This window comes from Fragaria vesca, linkage group LG6, assembly GCF_000184155.1.
Source record: "Fragaria vesca subsp. vesca linkage group LG6, FraVesHawaii_1.0, whole genome shotgun sequence".
Lineage (NCBI taxonomy): Eukaryota > Viridiplantae > Streptophyta > Magnoliopsida > Rosales > Rosaceae > Fragaria > Fragaria vesca.
This window is the reverse complement of record NC_020496.1, coordinates 24,836,918-24,852,260: the sequence shown is the minus strand read 5'-3', so window position 1 is coordinate 24,852,260 and position 15,343 is coordinate 24,836,918. Positions and strand designations below refer to the sequence as shown.

Sequence of the window (15,343 nt, the reverse complement as noted above, 5' to 3'; positions counted from 1 at the left end):
TGGTAATAAAACTACTTATGGATATTGTGTCTGTATAAAATAAAAAGCAATTGAATGTCTGTACTAATCTTTGAATGACATATGAAACAGTGATAACTGGTAAGAAAGTTACTTACGTATATGATGTTAGGGCAGTGCAGCATTGCAGAACAAGAATTTGTTTCGGTTATATAGAGACTTGATACAATCATCAGATAAATGAGTTGCAATGTACAGAATGAGCTACCCAGAACAGTCTGTTTATCACTGAGTTGAACCTTGTGCATCAAAGGGAGAGAGTCCAAGGTGGAGAGCTAGAGCACATGCGAAATTCTCAGATCGATATTCATGATGCTGATATATCTAGCATGTGCCCTGCTTCTCCAGCATGGTTCATTCACCCTATCTAGCTTCACTGGTGACTTAATGATCGATCAAGAACACTGGTTGTGCACCTCAATTGTTAATGGAGCTTAAAATGAGAAACATGGTACACATGTGAGTGATTATAAAGGATTTTCTTTGTGGCAAATTGTACTCGAACTCTGTGGAAATACCTAACCTTGCTCAAGGGTAATTAGCTTTAAAATGGATCCCACCTGTTACTATTAGGTTGGCAAGCATTTTGTTGGTGGTAGGGTTGTTGCTCTTCTGGTATGGTTTAACTTATAAAATAAGTATTTTGTTTATTGTTCTTTAAGCAAAGCCAGAGGAATGTTGAGCCAATATTAACCAACTGAACTTTGCTCAAGTGACCGTTGAAGTTTGGCTGCCAAAAGAAAGGATGGTTCTTCTATTGTCCTCAATAAAAATGGGATTTAGAACGAAATGCCAGCTTAAAGTAGTACCTAAGCTATGGCAGACCACCCACCATGGCCAGCAGGCCAGGTCGGAGATATAGGACTTTCTTCAAGATTCATCATTATGACTTAAGAGTTTATGAAGAAAAAATACAGATACCAAAGAGATACAGTCAACTTGAATAACGTTTATATGATTTATGATGATGGTAGCGATAGGTTACCAAAGAGATATTGGAGTTTCAGATCTTTTGTATAGGGAGTAGCATTTGCCATTAGCAATTAAACTACTCCTACCAATATAAGTATTCTGCTTCAATTTACAATTTTACATTCGTTCACAATTTCCCATCATCCATTAGGTAGATGGGATTATAAACAATCCTCATTCCAATAGTTAAGAAATGAGAAATTTTGAATGGTGGGCATCTTTTTATGTCAACAAGAAAGATGGGGCTGAGTACGAACCTGTATGAATGAACTAATGACCTACTTCAAATGACAATGCTTGCTGCAACATAAAGCTCTTTACCAGATATTAACACAAAGTCACAAACTGTCGTTACAATCATACATGTGGATTAGAGCAACTCTAAACGAGAAAAGACTGCAACATATACAAGCTGAAAGGTTGGGGAAAGTCAATACTCTCTGAAAGTAAGATTCAGGCGGCCAGGCCGGAGATTTGTTGCATCCAGTAAGGCCGTAGGAGCAGTATTTTGCTGTATAGATTCTACACCGTGAAAGATATGTCTTGATTGTCCACCAAATATAAGAACATCTCCTGATTTCAGTGTTACCTTCTTAGCCAGTTCAACACCCCTTTGATCACCATACAAGAATTCAGCAGCATCTCCAATGGAAAAAGAGACAACAGGCAAACCTCTCTTGAGACTTTGATCACTTTCATCACGATCCTGTATGAAGCACGGCCACAAGATGTTATGAGTTAGTTAAACGCACTCGTGAAGTTACAAAACAATAGTTTTGTAATGGTTTAAAAACAATGGGCGAGGAATTCGATCACACGGAAGTCCTTCTAGAGCCTGCTTAGCATACAACAACTATGGTAACATGGGCAAGATTACTTCTGTACTGACCTGATGGAGACCTAGTCGCCCAGTTGATGAGTAGAAGTTCACAAGGCAAATGTCTGGGGTCATCGGAGGAAGTATGTCTTCAGACTTGCAAGCTTTAGTGGTCTTTTTAATAAGGGAATGGGATTCCTTGAGTGCATTTTCAACTAACTGAAAGAAAACACCAGGAATACATGGAGGTTTATCACCATCATGAGGGCGGTGATCTCCATATTTGCTAGTCTCAGGATCCCAATTCTTACCAAGGCACATCATCTTCAAATTAAGCTTTGCTCCATCACGGTAACCAGGTTGATAGAAACCTCCAGGACCCAAACCCAAGTCTCGGCATAGCTTCACTATCATGATCTAAAGACAGCGAAAAACAGAAAATATGTCACAATCAATAAAGTACTGAGGGATTTTCAAATATTATTCACATGGATTCAGATTGGTAAAAGAATGTATGTTGTTGGAAGTAACAGTTTTATGGTAATCATAAATCCCTAGAGAAATCTCCAAATATTCATTACTTATCTTCATTACTGAACACTAATGAGAGGTTCTTAACGAAATATTCTCAGGGGAGGAGGATTAAAATGCAATAGTATCACTGGAAACAGAGAAAGTAAAGAAGCAAAAAGCAGCACCTGGTCACTTGGAGAAATGTAACTTTTAAGAAGAACCAATCCAGACTGTAAAATTTCACTTGGTTGTTCCATGGAGCACTTGATTTCATTCCTCCTTTCTCTATTCCTTACAAGCAGAGAAGTCTTTAGCTTAACAGCACCACCAGCTTTGGTTGGGCACAAATCAAAAGGAGGGTCAACAGCTTTGTTTTCAGAAAGCTCTGGTTTCTGATGGCCAAATTGACTCTTGATTACGAAAGGCTCATCTTTGGGTTCAGATTTAGATGGCATAGAGTTGTCACTATTCCCTATCATCTTCCAAGAGTTCTCTCCAATCTGCATTCTCTCTACTCCCTTATGCAAATTTTGGGAAAGATCAAGAGTAGACAATTGAGAAATGTCCCCTTTACAGCCTGAATTGGAGGCAACCGGGCACTTCACTTCTTTTGGATTAATTTCCACAGGCTCAGTTGAATTATGTCCCTCCTTCAGTCTATCAGCACAAGAAACAGCATCTTTTCTTTCAGACGGTTCTGAACTACTGGTAGGTTTATGCTTGGTATACTTTGAAGAGCTACACAGAAACTCGTCCCGGGGACTTCCCATTTCACCTGTCGACACACCCTCCTTATTACCCGAAAAGTCATTAGCAGAAGGTCCGTAAATTCCACCTCCAGGCTGTTGTTAGATTGATCCACATAAACAAAAACCATTTGATCAGCTCAACTCCATAACCATGTACAAGATAAAATAAGATACCCAGTGTAAACTTCAAATGGGACTTTCTTCAGATCACTTTGCAATCAAAGTTTGTTAAGCCACCAATAAATACAGAAAGAGAAGTCAAACTACTCTTTCAACTAAACAAACTGAATTTAACATCCTAACTAAGTACTGCGCTTCATCATAACTCATTCAAGTACAGACCCGGGAACTTAAAGTACAGAATCAACTCCAACCAAAACCACCATAGTTGGCAAAACACCAATGCTAAAGTACCCAATTCTAAACAATACAAGACCACATGCTTAAATACTCTCACAATCAAACCCATTTTTCATAGCTCATTCTAAGCAAAACCCAAATTCTCAACTATTCTAAACCCTAATATACGAAAAGCTCCAAACTTTTCAACCATGATACACAGCAGTCCTATATATCATCAAAAACCTACAGATTTAACGCATGCAGGTAACAATGAACATCTACTATTCACATTCAAACAGTAACAAACAAAAAACCAATAACAAAAAAGAGAGAGACTTCACTGTTTTACTTGAAAATTTTCCAAGAAAGTAAGAGAAGCAGGGCATGAGTAAAATAAACAGGTGAATTGAAAAGCCCCAAATTGCTAGGGTTTAGTGAATTACAGGAGCAAAGCGATGTGGCTGAGAATGTGGAGAGTCTCGGGGGTTCGCAGGGCCTTGGCCGCGATTCGCAGGGCCTCGTCCGCCTCGTGGGCTCCATCCTCGACCTTGATCGCGATTCATGGAGGTGATCAACTTGGCGGGAAAGTTTCACGGTGGCGTTCGGAAGAAATAGGAAGACAAACCTGACAAGTGAGGAGAGAGAGAGAGAGAGAGAGAGGGGAAATGGAGGTTTATATAGGAGGAGATTCTTTACCTTCTTCTTTTGTTGGGAAAAGAGAAAAAATTATTGCGAGACCTTTCGGTTACAAAGTAAAAAAGAAGAGGGGCTTACACTTTACACCTTCTTCTTCGTTACTTTTTTTTCTTTTTGGGACCTCCAATGTCAAGAACTTGGGGATCAAGACCGGTGTCTTCTATTTCTCATGTCATTTTTAAAGCATCTCTTACAGCTTATTCATAATTTTTTTATTATAAGAAAGTAAAAATTAGAGCTTTAAATCATTTTTTTTCTTTAACTCCAACAGTTTCTATATTTTAGAGATTTTATAATCATTTTTTAAATTCTTCCCTTAAATTTTAGAGTTTGCTACAAATATAAGAAATTTAGCATTCGCTCTCATCATATTTCCAATTTAAAAAAAAGTTTTATGGATTCGGTTGGAGCAAAACAACCAAAACCCAAAATTAAGAAAATCAAGAATATAAAAAAACTGTTGGAGTTGCTCTATAACAAAAGATGCTATCACTTTCCACTTTGTTAAGGGAACAAATTGAGCAAGGAACTAGAATAACTTTGGCCTAAAGTAATTAGGATGTCCAAGACACATATGAAATTGCATTGAAAAGAGTGCAATGCAATGAAAAGAGTGTGTGGAAGACTAGCGCTGCTAAAAGTAGTTATGTCAAGATTGATAGGAGTTCGTGGAGTCGTCTGCATTGGTCCGGCCCCAAATGAAGGTTTGACTGAGTTTAACTACAAGGGCAGAGTAGTCATTTCGTTGGTAGAGTAGACGCACGAACGAGGAGAAAACCAGCGATGAAAGTGAGGATTTTGATCAATATCAGATCGTAACAGCAGCACTCATGAGAGGCAAGAGAAAAGAGTAGACGCACAGACGATGGTTTATAGCCACAGTATCAAATCAAAACAGAGTTGAGGTGAGGTGAGAGAAAAGAGACGACTCATCAATTCATAGGGTTGAAACCCAGGAACACAATTGCGTAGGGGGATTCACAACACATTTTCACTGTTTAATCAAATTGCAAAATAAGTACCAATCAAACCAGGATACCCGAAGCTGAATATGACAACGAAACGAGGGCTCCTCAACCCACTTTGTTCCCAGATACCCGCCACCTCCGTTCATACTTTTTCCATTCTTCTCTTCTCTAACAGATGAGTACTACAACGAACAAGAATGAGGAAGACACAAGACGAGCTGCCCCTAGGTGTTCAAAACAGCTCGAAACCCTCCCCCAGTTTGGCTACTAACCCTCTCCAAACCAACCATTTTAGGGGCACAAATACGGTCCTAGGCCTTTTCACTCTTCCGACGCGTTTTTGTTACTTTTTTTTCTTTTTCTTTTCACGACCAACTGACGGCATCTCTAGACGGCTCCCACATGTGGTTCACACTCCGCCACGTCACAGCGCGCCGCCTAAGCCGAATGGACCAATTTGAGGCCGGACCAATACAGACTACTCTAGAGTTCGTACATGATTGTACGCGACTTGGCTATTCAGAAAAGGACTGCATATTTGGCTTCATTTATGCTGATGGGTGATGCATCTAGTGAGGCGTTGACTACTTCTTTGGTAAGTATTATGGTTCCACCAAAGAAGATTAGTGAGAATTGAACTCTTTTTCTTTCTTTCTTTCTTACTTTTATTAACCGCACAAACTTCCATCAGTATGTCAAATCCACTGAACATAACACTACTTGGCAACATCGTGTCGTTGTTTGAAACTACATGATCATTATTCATGAAAGACATGAGACATATATATCCTTCTATGTAACCCTCTTCAAAGACATTATTGTGAAAACAATAGTGTTACATTCTGCAATTTAATTATAACTTCTTAGGCTCGAACAACATGAACAATAGTGAAAAATAATCGGACAACCTACAGACAATAAATACATAGATTCTTCGTGGTTTGTGGCAGTGTAGGGCAATGGCTGTGGGTTTGTGGCTATGGAGATTCGAGAGCTGCGGTAGCAGCGCGACGGACTTGCAGATCCGGTGGTGGTAGTCTTGTTGATTGTGCGACTGGGGCTGTAAGTCGGCTTAAGCCGCTCGTGTTCAATTGTTGTAATGCTACCGACCCTCAAGAATACCTAATGCAACTGATCCTCAAAAACGTGTAATGCTATTGAACCTACTGACTCTCAGCAATGTCGTACGTAATTTACCGGTTAACAGATTTTGTTAGTTAAAATGGATGAAAAATTGGCAATAATAAAAAGCAGGCTTCCTAGTGGTAATTTGAGCATTTCCAGCAGCATTGATAAATTAAAAAAAATTAAAGATTTATCAATTTTTAAATGAATCTTTGCTCCAGCAGTATACTTAAGAAGTTGAAAAATTTAGAAATTGATAGAGAAAATTGATAAATTTATCAATCTTTGGGAGACAATTTAACTAAAACTTAGCTAATGTATACAATTTAGCAATACTACTGGAGTAAAAGTTTAAAAATTGCTGTTGTAAATCTAAATGTTGATAAATTTAGCAATAAATTTAACTGTACTGCTGGAGATGCTGAATAAAAAAATGGTAAGACACAAAGACTTGTAGTTGACCCATTTAGATGGGGGTTGCGACCCGACCCATCATGCTGTCCTTTTGAAATTCCACCTTCGCTTCCTTAATGTACAACCTGTAACGCAGAGATCGTAGATTTGATTACAACAAAACCAACCCCTCAATTATAAAACCCTAACATTCTCACCTCCGATTGCACCCTCCTCGTCCTCCGATCAACCCCATACCCAGGTATTTTCTCTCTAATTTATGCTGAATTACAGTTTCTGGGGCTCAATTTTCTCAGATTTATCATAAAGGTTTTGGCCTTTTCCAGTGTTGATGATGATTTGAGAGAAACCTGCGTGAAATTGGGTACTTTTGTGGACAATGGTTAAGGGGTTGGGTTAGATCTTTGATGCTTTGTGATTCATCAACTGGGTTTTGATTATGGGTGTGATTCTATCAATGCTATCAAAATTGGGTGTTTCTTAAAGTTGGTTGTTTTAGATATGGGTATTGGGTTTCTGTGACTATAAATTGTTCTTACATGTGGGTCTTTGATTGTTACAACTCAAGGTAGAACTGTTATTGGCATAGAAAAAGACTGCATGTTGAGCTTGTATAGGTAATTGACCGGTTCTGGGTGTGTTATCTAGCCGGAAAAGTTAAGTTTACGATTGAGAATAAGCAACTGCATGTGTTAGATTTACAGGCTGTGCTAAGAAATCCTAGAATTTTCGAATAGAGGGGACTTGCTTGATCCTTTTCTTGTTATCTACATCAACCAGTTTTCTCATTCGAAACCTGTGCTGGCAGGGTACATATAATTGTTACTTTTGCATTGCTGAGAAGTTGTGAAGCGAAGATGGTGAAGTTGACGATGATTGCTCGTGTTACTGATGGTCTTCCACTAGCAGAGGGACTGGATGATGGGCGTGATATTAAGGATTCGGAATTCTACAAACAACAAGTCAAGGCTCTATTCAAGAACTTGTCAAGAGGCCAGAATGAGCCTTCAAGGATGTCAGTTGAAAGTGGACCTTATATATTCCAGTATCCTTGTGTCTTTTTGGCTTTTCTTTTCAAATGCATTAAACTGTATTACAGTATACTATAGATTCATGCAGTCTCTTTACAGATCATACACAGTAATATGGATGTCAGCATGAAATCATAAATCTCTCTTTATAGTTGTAGCTACAACTTATGGAATCTCTTTTGCCTTGTTCATGACTGTTTTTCTTTCCTGATGTTTTGGTGAATTCCATTTAACTTAACTCTCTAGTAATAGCAATACTACTTTTGTGCCAGGTTGCTGTAGTTATCACAGAAATAATATGCTTATCTTTGGTGTGTCTGAGATATAAGAGCTTATGTTTCTGGTTTTGTGAACTTAGATTTATGTGCCTTAATAATGCATCATTCCTGTTGCAAACTCATTTTGTGTTATCTGGTCATTTAGTATATCAGACCTATTAGACAGAGCTACATTTGATTAACATAGGTGCATGATATATATTACGGCCTATATATGTTTTTGTAGTCAATTAACTCAAGGCAACTATCTATATTTTTCTATGCTTTTATTGTGAAAATCAGGTATTTGTGAGCTATTTAGGCCACCTTTTTGGTAATATCTTTTGCAGTATGCTAGTATTGGGTTTTTTGCATATTTTGTCTCTCTGGTATGTTCTTAGTTCAATGTTGTATTATGACTTGTTTGTGGAAGAGTATACATCTATTGGGTCTTCCTTGACCTTTGTTCCTAGTTATATTATTGAAGGGCGTGTGTGTTACTTGACAATGTGTGACCGAGCCTATCCAAAGAAACTTGCCTTTCAGTACCTGGAAGATCTCAAGAATGAATTTGAGCGTGTTAATGGAGCCCAGATTGAAACTGCTGCAAGACCATATGCTTTCATTAAATTCGGTAGGTTTACCGCCATGTCCTAAAGTCTTTCATATATTATGTGGAATTCTTTACTTTTGCGTTACGTATCTGGTGCTTCGTGAGTTTGATTTCCATTTACTTTTATGTTTAAAAGATACGTTCATACAGAAAACCAAGAAATTATACCAGGATACTCGTACTCAGCGGAACATTTCAAAGTTGAATGATGAACTCTATGAGGTCCACCAAATAATGACTCGCAATGTTCAGGAAGTTCTTGGCGTCGGTGAAAAGTTGGACCGTAAGTTATTTCTGTTTGTTTCTAAAAGGAAGGTTTTGTGCTTGACTATAAGTGGTAAAATAATTCCCAAATTTCAATTTTGCAGAGGTCAGTCAAATGTCCAATCGTTTAACATCAGAGACTCGTGCATATGCTGAAAAGGCGAGAGACTTGAATCGACAGGTTAGTGTTGCGGTTTACTCTTATTTGATTTGTCTATGATGGCAAGTGGTTTGTACCGATCCCATTTATAGAGGGGAGTGAAGGTATAGATTGTAGTCTTCTGAGTTGTCATGTTTGATATCATTTTCATGGTACTTGTATGAACAATGATGCATGCAAATTCTCCAGTACTATACTTGTTGTTTCAACTTAAATCTTGTTGTACAGATTATGTGTTTTATTGTGGCATACTGGTGGATGAGGCATAACATGACAGTGGCATTTTGTCTATCTACTAAAATAATATTCTCTGCCTTCGGGTTAATCACTTGGGCTTGATGGGGTGACGTATGCTTGTGCTATTGCTAATCTTGTTTGCTGGGTTGTCTTCATTTATTAGTGCTCTTCTTTACTTTCTGCATCTTGTTCTTTGTACAACAGTCTTTTTCATACCCGTACTTGTTTCAGTGAGGATGATTTCTCTAATCTGCTATGAGCACTTTAGAGTGAGATGTCTCTGTCTGGCACTCAGGTCATATGTAAAGTTCATCATTGCTACATCTTAATTGCAGGCTCTGATCCGTAAGTGGGCTCCTGTTGCCATTGTTCTTGGAGTTGTTTTCCTTGTTTTCTGGGTCAAAACGAAGCTGTGGTGATCAGACTGCTTCAACTTTCTGAAACTTGTGACAATTTCATGGGGTTCCTGTTCATTGTTGTGACTGCTTCCATCTGATATAGTCATGCAGACTTTTGGGGCTTCAGAATGGCTACTTTATCCTCAAGTGAGAGGTTTAAATGATGTTTCGGGGTTATTTTTTTTGGGTGGCGGAGTTCGATGAAGAAATTTAGTTCTGTAAGAACCTCTGCTATTGGGGACATACCCATTATATGGAAGAGACTCAGGAACAGATCTAGGAGTCGAATCTTATCATACAGCTGGTAAAAGAGAATAATTTCTCATTTATATATACATTGTCAATTTTATTCTCGCGTATTCTGTCTACTACTATTTGTGATGATTAGTTGATTATTATGAGAGGACTTGTCAGGCTTTGTTCAATCCGGTCATGCTGTCAGTAATCTTGTGTGATATATGTAAATGCTTGTGCACAGATCTGCATCAGCCTAGACGCCCATTCAATACAGAATCAAGCTTCTTAGATCAGTCACTTAGCCGTGTGAAATGAGCTTGCACTTGAAATGGTAGCAATCCTCTTTACTTTCTTTCGAAGCTCAGACCATAAAAGAAAAGATGAAAGAGCCAAGTTCCTGAAACTTTCTACTTGTGAATGTATGACGTGACGAATCTCATGCTAACCTAACCCTTTCTCAGCCTAACCTTAACGGGTATCAGGCTGTCATCCATACAAACTTATACAAACGACTTGAAAAAACATTAATCCACCATGACATTATTTTCTTTTTTTTTTGGGTTACAAACGAAGCCCAAAAAGGCGTAAACTAAAAGAAAAAAACAAACCAGATAGATATAACACAAAGGTCATCAAATAACATTTGGGCAACATGGGCAGGACAGTCAAAAGACTCGAAGAGAACCAAATCCAGGTCATGTGTGATACTGCTCGTCTTTTCTTTAAGTTCTTGGATCAGGGCAGGACATTATTTTCTTTTGTAGAATCTATCATTAGTTTTGTAAAATCCTGACAAGAAATATGGATGTTATAAACTTCACAGTATGATATCTATACATATTCATCTGTACTTGTTCTCTGCTGAATTCACTGCGTTCACTTGAACGGTGCAAACAAGATAGATGAGTTGTGTCCACCGAATCCAAATGAATTAGACAATGCAACTTTTATGTCCAGTTTTTCCTTCTTGGGGCCAACAAGCACATTCATGTCCTGCTCATATTCAGATGGTATCAGAAAGAATTTCCTACAAAAAAAAAAAAGAAAAAAAAAGATGGTATCAGAAAGAAACTACCAGATACTAACGCATGGACTTGAACAAAATGCTTGAAAAAATTTGGGAGAAAATAAATTTTGCTTATAACATTTGATGATAAAACAACTAAAGATGCATACCACGCCTGCATCAGGATTCTCAAGATTGATGTTCGGATGGACAAATCCAGTCTGTATAGCCTACATTTGTATGAAAATTCAGTTAGGGATCCCTTTCATCACATAGAGGCATCAATAAAAAAACATACAACTGCTAAAATGTGCATTATATCATCTTATGTTTAAACCAAATGAAAGCAATAGCTCTCTTTTAAGAGCTGTTAAAGTTGTTATGTATTAACATCTATCAACAACCAAATCGCGTTTTCAGATAACCAGAAAAAGAGAATTTAAGGTTTTGAAAATTTGCAACCCTTCAACTACCTTGATTGTTGCCACAGCTTCTACACCACCTGAGGCTCCTAAAAGGTGACCAATCATGGATTTTGTAGAATTCACTCTTAGCTGCAACAAATATCAGAAGTAGAACTAAGCACCACTAGTAATTATATATGACAAATTAATGACTCAAAGGACACTTCCACTGCACCTCAGGATTGTTTCCGAAACAGTGGATTAGGGCTCTATATTCTTGCAGATCAGTTGGTGTGGATGTAGCGTATGCATTTATGTAATTTACATCTTCTCTAGAGACTCCAGAATGGGAAAGGGCATTCTCTATGCATAGTGCAATCCCTGTCCCTGAATCAAGTCATGAAAATAATAGCAGAAATTAAGCAAAGGAAAGAGAAGCCGTGATTACAGTAAATAATAATACATAGTTACATACCATCAGGATGAGGCTCAGTCATGTGGTATGCATCACAATTGAAGCTTCCACCTAAAAACTCAGCATAGATATTGGCACCTCTTCTCTGTAATATTAATGGGATAGATGTAAATGCGCGCATGAACCTCTAATGACCAGTAGTAAAAAGATACAAATTGATTCACTGCAAACCTGAGCATGTTCTAGCTCTTCCAAAAGCAAAACCCCAGCTCCTTCTCCCATTACAAATCCATCACGATTCTTTTGAAATGTGTAACAGTATAACTCAAGTTAAGACTTAAAAAGATGTCACCAAATAGTACATAGAAGGTGAGAAATGAAAAATTTATTTTGAGGTAACAGAAGAGGCAATACAATGTCCCAAGGGCATGAAGCTTTGGTTGGTTCACTATTTCTTTGTGACAGAGCCCCGCATGCTGCAAAACCTCCCAAACCTGCACTTAAATTATCCGTGAAACTTGATGTAGTTCATACTTTTCAAGATTGTAGAACAGATGACATACATGATGAGAATGAACGGTATAGCACCTATGGGGATAATTGCTGCTTCAGAACCACCACAAAGCATCATGTCCTGCAAATGTAAACAGGTTTGTTAAGACTACTTGACCTGGTTTGAGTTAAACTATACAAATTTTAACAAGAATGAGGAAAAATAACAGTCAAACCATATGCTAGAGCACTTATTCAACATGAAAATTTTCTCTGCGTGAGACTAAGTGAGCACTTACCGTTTCACCTCTGACAATATGATTTGCAGCATTTAGTATGCAAAAGTTACTGGTGGCACAAGCTGTAGATATTGAGTAGTTAGGTCCCATCCATCCCTGCAAATCTAGCAACTTAGACAGATACAAGATTGAAACAATACCATATCATATGAACCCATCTTATTTTGAACTTACCAAATCCATTGCTAGGATAGCAGAACCCATGCTTGTTGTTGCAAAAGGTACAGAGAAGGGATTCATCTTCTTGTACGAAGTCCTCAATGCTTCAACTCCATCACTAAAAACCTGATAAATATTTTATGAGAAGCAGAAGTAAATGTATAAAATGAACCAAGGTACGTAATTGGTTTGCAGAACTATGACAAAACTGAAATCAAGTCATGCTGCAATTCTGTGTCACATCTATGAAGAGTGAAGACTAACTTACTCTCATGCCTCCTAGTGCAGAGCCAATTACAACCCCACATCTACTTTTATCTATATCTCCCATAACTTCTTTTGTAATCCCACCATCTGCCAATGCCTTTTTCCCAGCAGTGATCAAGAACACCATAAACTTGTCTGCCCTCTTAGAAAGCTTTGGCGCAACCCATCCATCTGTTAACAAAGACTTTATTTCTCCAGCAATTCTCTGTTTGGGAGGGAAGTGGAGTCAACAATGTGGATGAAATACATGCAAATGAAACTGAGCCATAGAAATCATACCGTGGGAAACTGTGTACAGTCAAAAGCCTCTATCTCACTTATACCACTGACACCTTCAAGAAGATTAGTGTAGAAGACATCTGGATCATGTCCAAGAGGGGTCACCACACCCATGCCTGTCACAACAACCTGCCTTTGCTTCATTAAGGGTCTCTTCTTTGTTGTGACTTCCTCTGCAACTTGGACGGCCACAGCCCTAGTTTTGCCTAAAACACAGGGTAAAGAAGGCCTCTAAGCTTCCATTGGCAATGAATAAGAAGTAACATCAATAACTTGTCATTTCCAGGCTATCGAATCCATCTTGGTTCAATCATTTCTTTGAAGAATATCCATGCACTTAACCCCACTAATTCTTCCAAAATTTCCAATCATTTCAATCAATTTAATAGTGAATGCTCGAAAACACATTAGCACTCACACTAGAACCATTAAGACAACTGAACTTGCATCTGCCTTAGGCTTCAAGGCATTTGTTATTGGTTCTAGCTAATGACATCAAGTGACATTGAGTACATAGAAAATTACAGATCATTAATTTAACAGCCATCTTCACAAGTGTAGCAAAACTAAAACAGAAAGGATGGAATAATTACCAGAGTGAGCAATGTGATCCTTCTGCCTCTGCCTTCTAGTATTTGAGACTGCAGACCTTGATCCAAAGAATGAAATGTTTTTCTCAGCAAATAATGCCAAATATTCAGATAGAAATTTGGAGTTGTAATACCCTTCACAGTGCTCAAAAGCCAGCTTAGAACTGCTGAAATTACGAGTGGCAGATACAGATAGGGAGGAACTCAAAATATTAGAAAAATCAACGCTGCCGCCATATCTGCTTTTTGACATGAGCTCCTTTCTTCTCGTCCCGTGACTCAGTCTTTTCGCAGAGTGACAAATAGAGGACTTAATGGAAGTTGAGCCCATAGAAGAGGAGGCCATTAAAGACACTAAATTTCCACACAAAACAAAACCAAGAAAACCCAAGAATTATGATCTGAGAATCAAAAGAAAGACTGCCTATGATATCAGGAATAAAAAGACAAAGCCAGCCACAAGGCTTGCAAAGAAGTTAGAATTCAAGAAAAGAAAACTGAACAAACATAACACAAGCCAGATGAAGAATTAGCAAGAACAAGCATAGACAAAAAAAGGGTCATTCACATTGATTAGTTGTGGTTAGATTTGTTGGTTCTTGGATAAAATGAAGAATGTGGCTTTTACTTGGAGACATATTTTACTCTTAGAGTCCACACCAGAACTCAGAACTCCAATTGCTGCAGGCTGAGAAAAAGTGTGAGTAGAATTTCAGAAGTGCTGTGAAGTACAAATTGGACTTCTAGCTTCTCCTTAACACTACAACGTACCCGGTTTACGAGCTACCAGTAAATCACTCACTGTTTCACTATATATTATCTAGCATACCAAGTAATTACCACTACCAAATACTTTGATAACAGAGACAAAAACAGTAAAACTTCCATAGGAATAACGTAAAAACCCCATTAAACTATGGCATATGAAGCTTTAAGATTTTTGAACTGTCTAGCCAAGTCCCCTATTTTCCTCGTCACACATATTCTGTCTTCGTAGAATCAGCAAATTTAGTGTTCTCATGAAGAAAGACATGCATGCAGTGCCCAAATGAAGCTTCAATTCTTTCAACAAAATCTAGAAATTTAGAAAACTTACAAAGTTGGCTTCAATTACTTCTGCTACGCATCAGCAGTATCAGCTAAATGGTTTATACAGAAACAACAAACGGCAAACGGCTAGCTGGCGGTTAGTTTAATGCAATGGCTAATGGAATCAAGGAATCAATTTGGCCTGAAACTGAAGGCTTGGTGTTGGTTTATTCCTGTTTGATTTTCTTTGAGGAATGTCAAAGGTTAGACGTCTTATTCGTTGGTTTTCTCAAGGGTTTTGTTTATTGGTACAATAAGGACCTTTCGAGTAATATACGAAAGCATCTGAATATTCTTATGTGGGGATTTAGACCGGCATTTCTTTCAGTAATTCCTAATCCAATTAATCGTTTAATTAGCATATTTTGGTAGAGTGCGGTTATTAGGACATCCAAATTTACTCACTTGACCTCACTTTATTATGAATTATTAAATGACATATTTATCCTCTTACACAATGACTATTAAAGACACTAATTAAACAAAAAGTAATATTATATTTATTCTCTCTAAACTTTCTAATTCAATAATA

The 15,343-nt window shown here is 37.9% G+C and overlaps 3 protein-coding genes across 3 annotated transcripts; 1 reads left to right on the top strand and 2 right to left on the bottom strand.

The window, feature by feature from the left end:
- Positions 1–1,104: 1,104 nt before the first annotated feature.
- On the bottom strand, positions 1,105–4,066 carry LOC101308106. Its single transcript, XM_004303672.1, has 4 exons — positions 3,855–4,066; positions 2,506–3,162; positions 1,880–2,224; positions 1,105–1,696 (listed from the first exon to the last, which is right to left on the bottom strand). Exons 1-4 carry the CDS (start codon positions 3,972–3,974, stop codon positions 1,421–1,423), a joined length of 1,398 nt encoding a protein of 465 aa, XP_004303720.1. The 5' UTR covers positions 3,975–4,066; the 3' UTR covers positions 1,105–1,420.
- Positions 4,067–6,811: 2,745 nt separating this feature from the next.
- On the top strand, positions 6,812–9,996 carry LOC101307811 (25.3 kDa vesicle transport protein-like). Its single transcript, XM_004303671.1, has 6 exons — positions 6,812–6,855; positions 7,459–7,659; positions 8,376–8,536; positions 8,652–8,798; positions 8,884–8,960; positions 9,512–9,996. Exons 2-6 carry the CDS (start codon positions 7,472–7,474, stop codon positions 9,593–9,595), a joined length of 657 nt encoding a protein of 218 aa, XP_004303719.1. The 5' UTR covers positions 6,812–6,855; positions 7,459–7,471; the 3' UTR covers positions 9,596–9,996.
- Positions 9,997–10,687: 691 nt separating this feature from the next.
- Positions 10,688–14,068, bottom strand: LOC101315077 (3-oxoacyl-[acyl-carrier-protein] synthase II, chloroplastic-like). Its single transcript, XM_004305717.1, has 13 exons — positions 13,726–14,068; positions 13,133–13,338; positions 12,855–13,058; positions 12,602–12,712; positions 12,428–12,523; positions 12,225–12,270; positions 12,051–12,130; positions 11,868–11,936; positions 11,697–11,781; positions 11,457–11,608; positions 11,291–11,371; positions 10,988–11,047; positions 10,688–10,804 (listed from the first exon to the last, which is right to left on the bottom strand). The coding sequence occupies exons 1-13, from the start codon at positions 14,066–14,068 to the stop codon at positions 10,688–10,690; spliced, it is 1,650 nt and encodes a 549-aa protein (XP_004305765.1).
- Positions 14,069–15,343: the final 1,275 nt, after the last annotated feature.

Bases quoted from the DNA above. Each gene is read 5' to 3' on its own strand.
- LOC101307811 (XM_004303671.1), top strand. From the start codon at position 7,472: ATGGTGAAGTTGACGATGATTGCTCGTGTTACTGATGGTCTTCCACTA. The intron at 7,660-8,375 runs GTATCCTTGTGT...CTTTGTTCCTAG, and splicing joins AGTGGACCTTATATATTCCA to TTATATTATTGAAGGGCGTG. The intron at 8,961-9,511 runs GTTAGTGTTGCG...TCTTAATTGCAG, and splicing joins CGAGAGACTTGAATCGACAG to GCTCTGATCCGTAAGTGGGC.
- LOC101315077 (XM_004305717.1), bottom strand. From the start codon at position 14,068: ATGGCCTCCTCTTCTATGGGCTCAACTTCCATTAAGTCCTCTATTTGT. The intron at 13,059-13,132 runs GTATGATTTCTA...CCTCCCAAACAG, and splicing joins ACTGTACACAGTTTCCCACG to AGAATTGCTGGAGAAATAAA. The intron at 11,782-11,867 runs GTTTGCAGTGAA...TTAATATTACAG, and splicing joins AAGAGCTAGAACATGCTCAG to AGAAGAGGTGCCAATATCTA.
- LOC101308106 (XM_004303672.1), bottom strand. From the start codon at position 3,974: ATGAATCGCGATCAAGGTCGAGGATGGAGCCCACGAGGCGGACGAGGC. The intron at 3,163-3,854 runs GTAATTCACTAA...ATCTAACAACAG, and splicing joins AGCCACATCGCTTTGCTCCT to CCTGGAGGTGGAATTTACGG. The intron at 2,225-2,505 runs GTGCTGCTTTTT...CGCTGTCTTTAG, and splicing joins ACATTTCTCCAAGTGACCAG to ATCATGATAGTGAAGCTATG.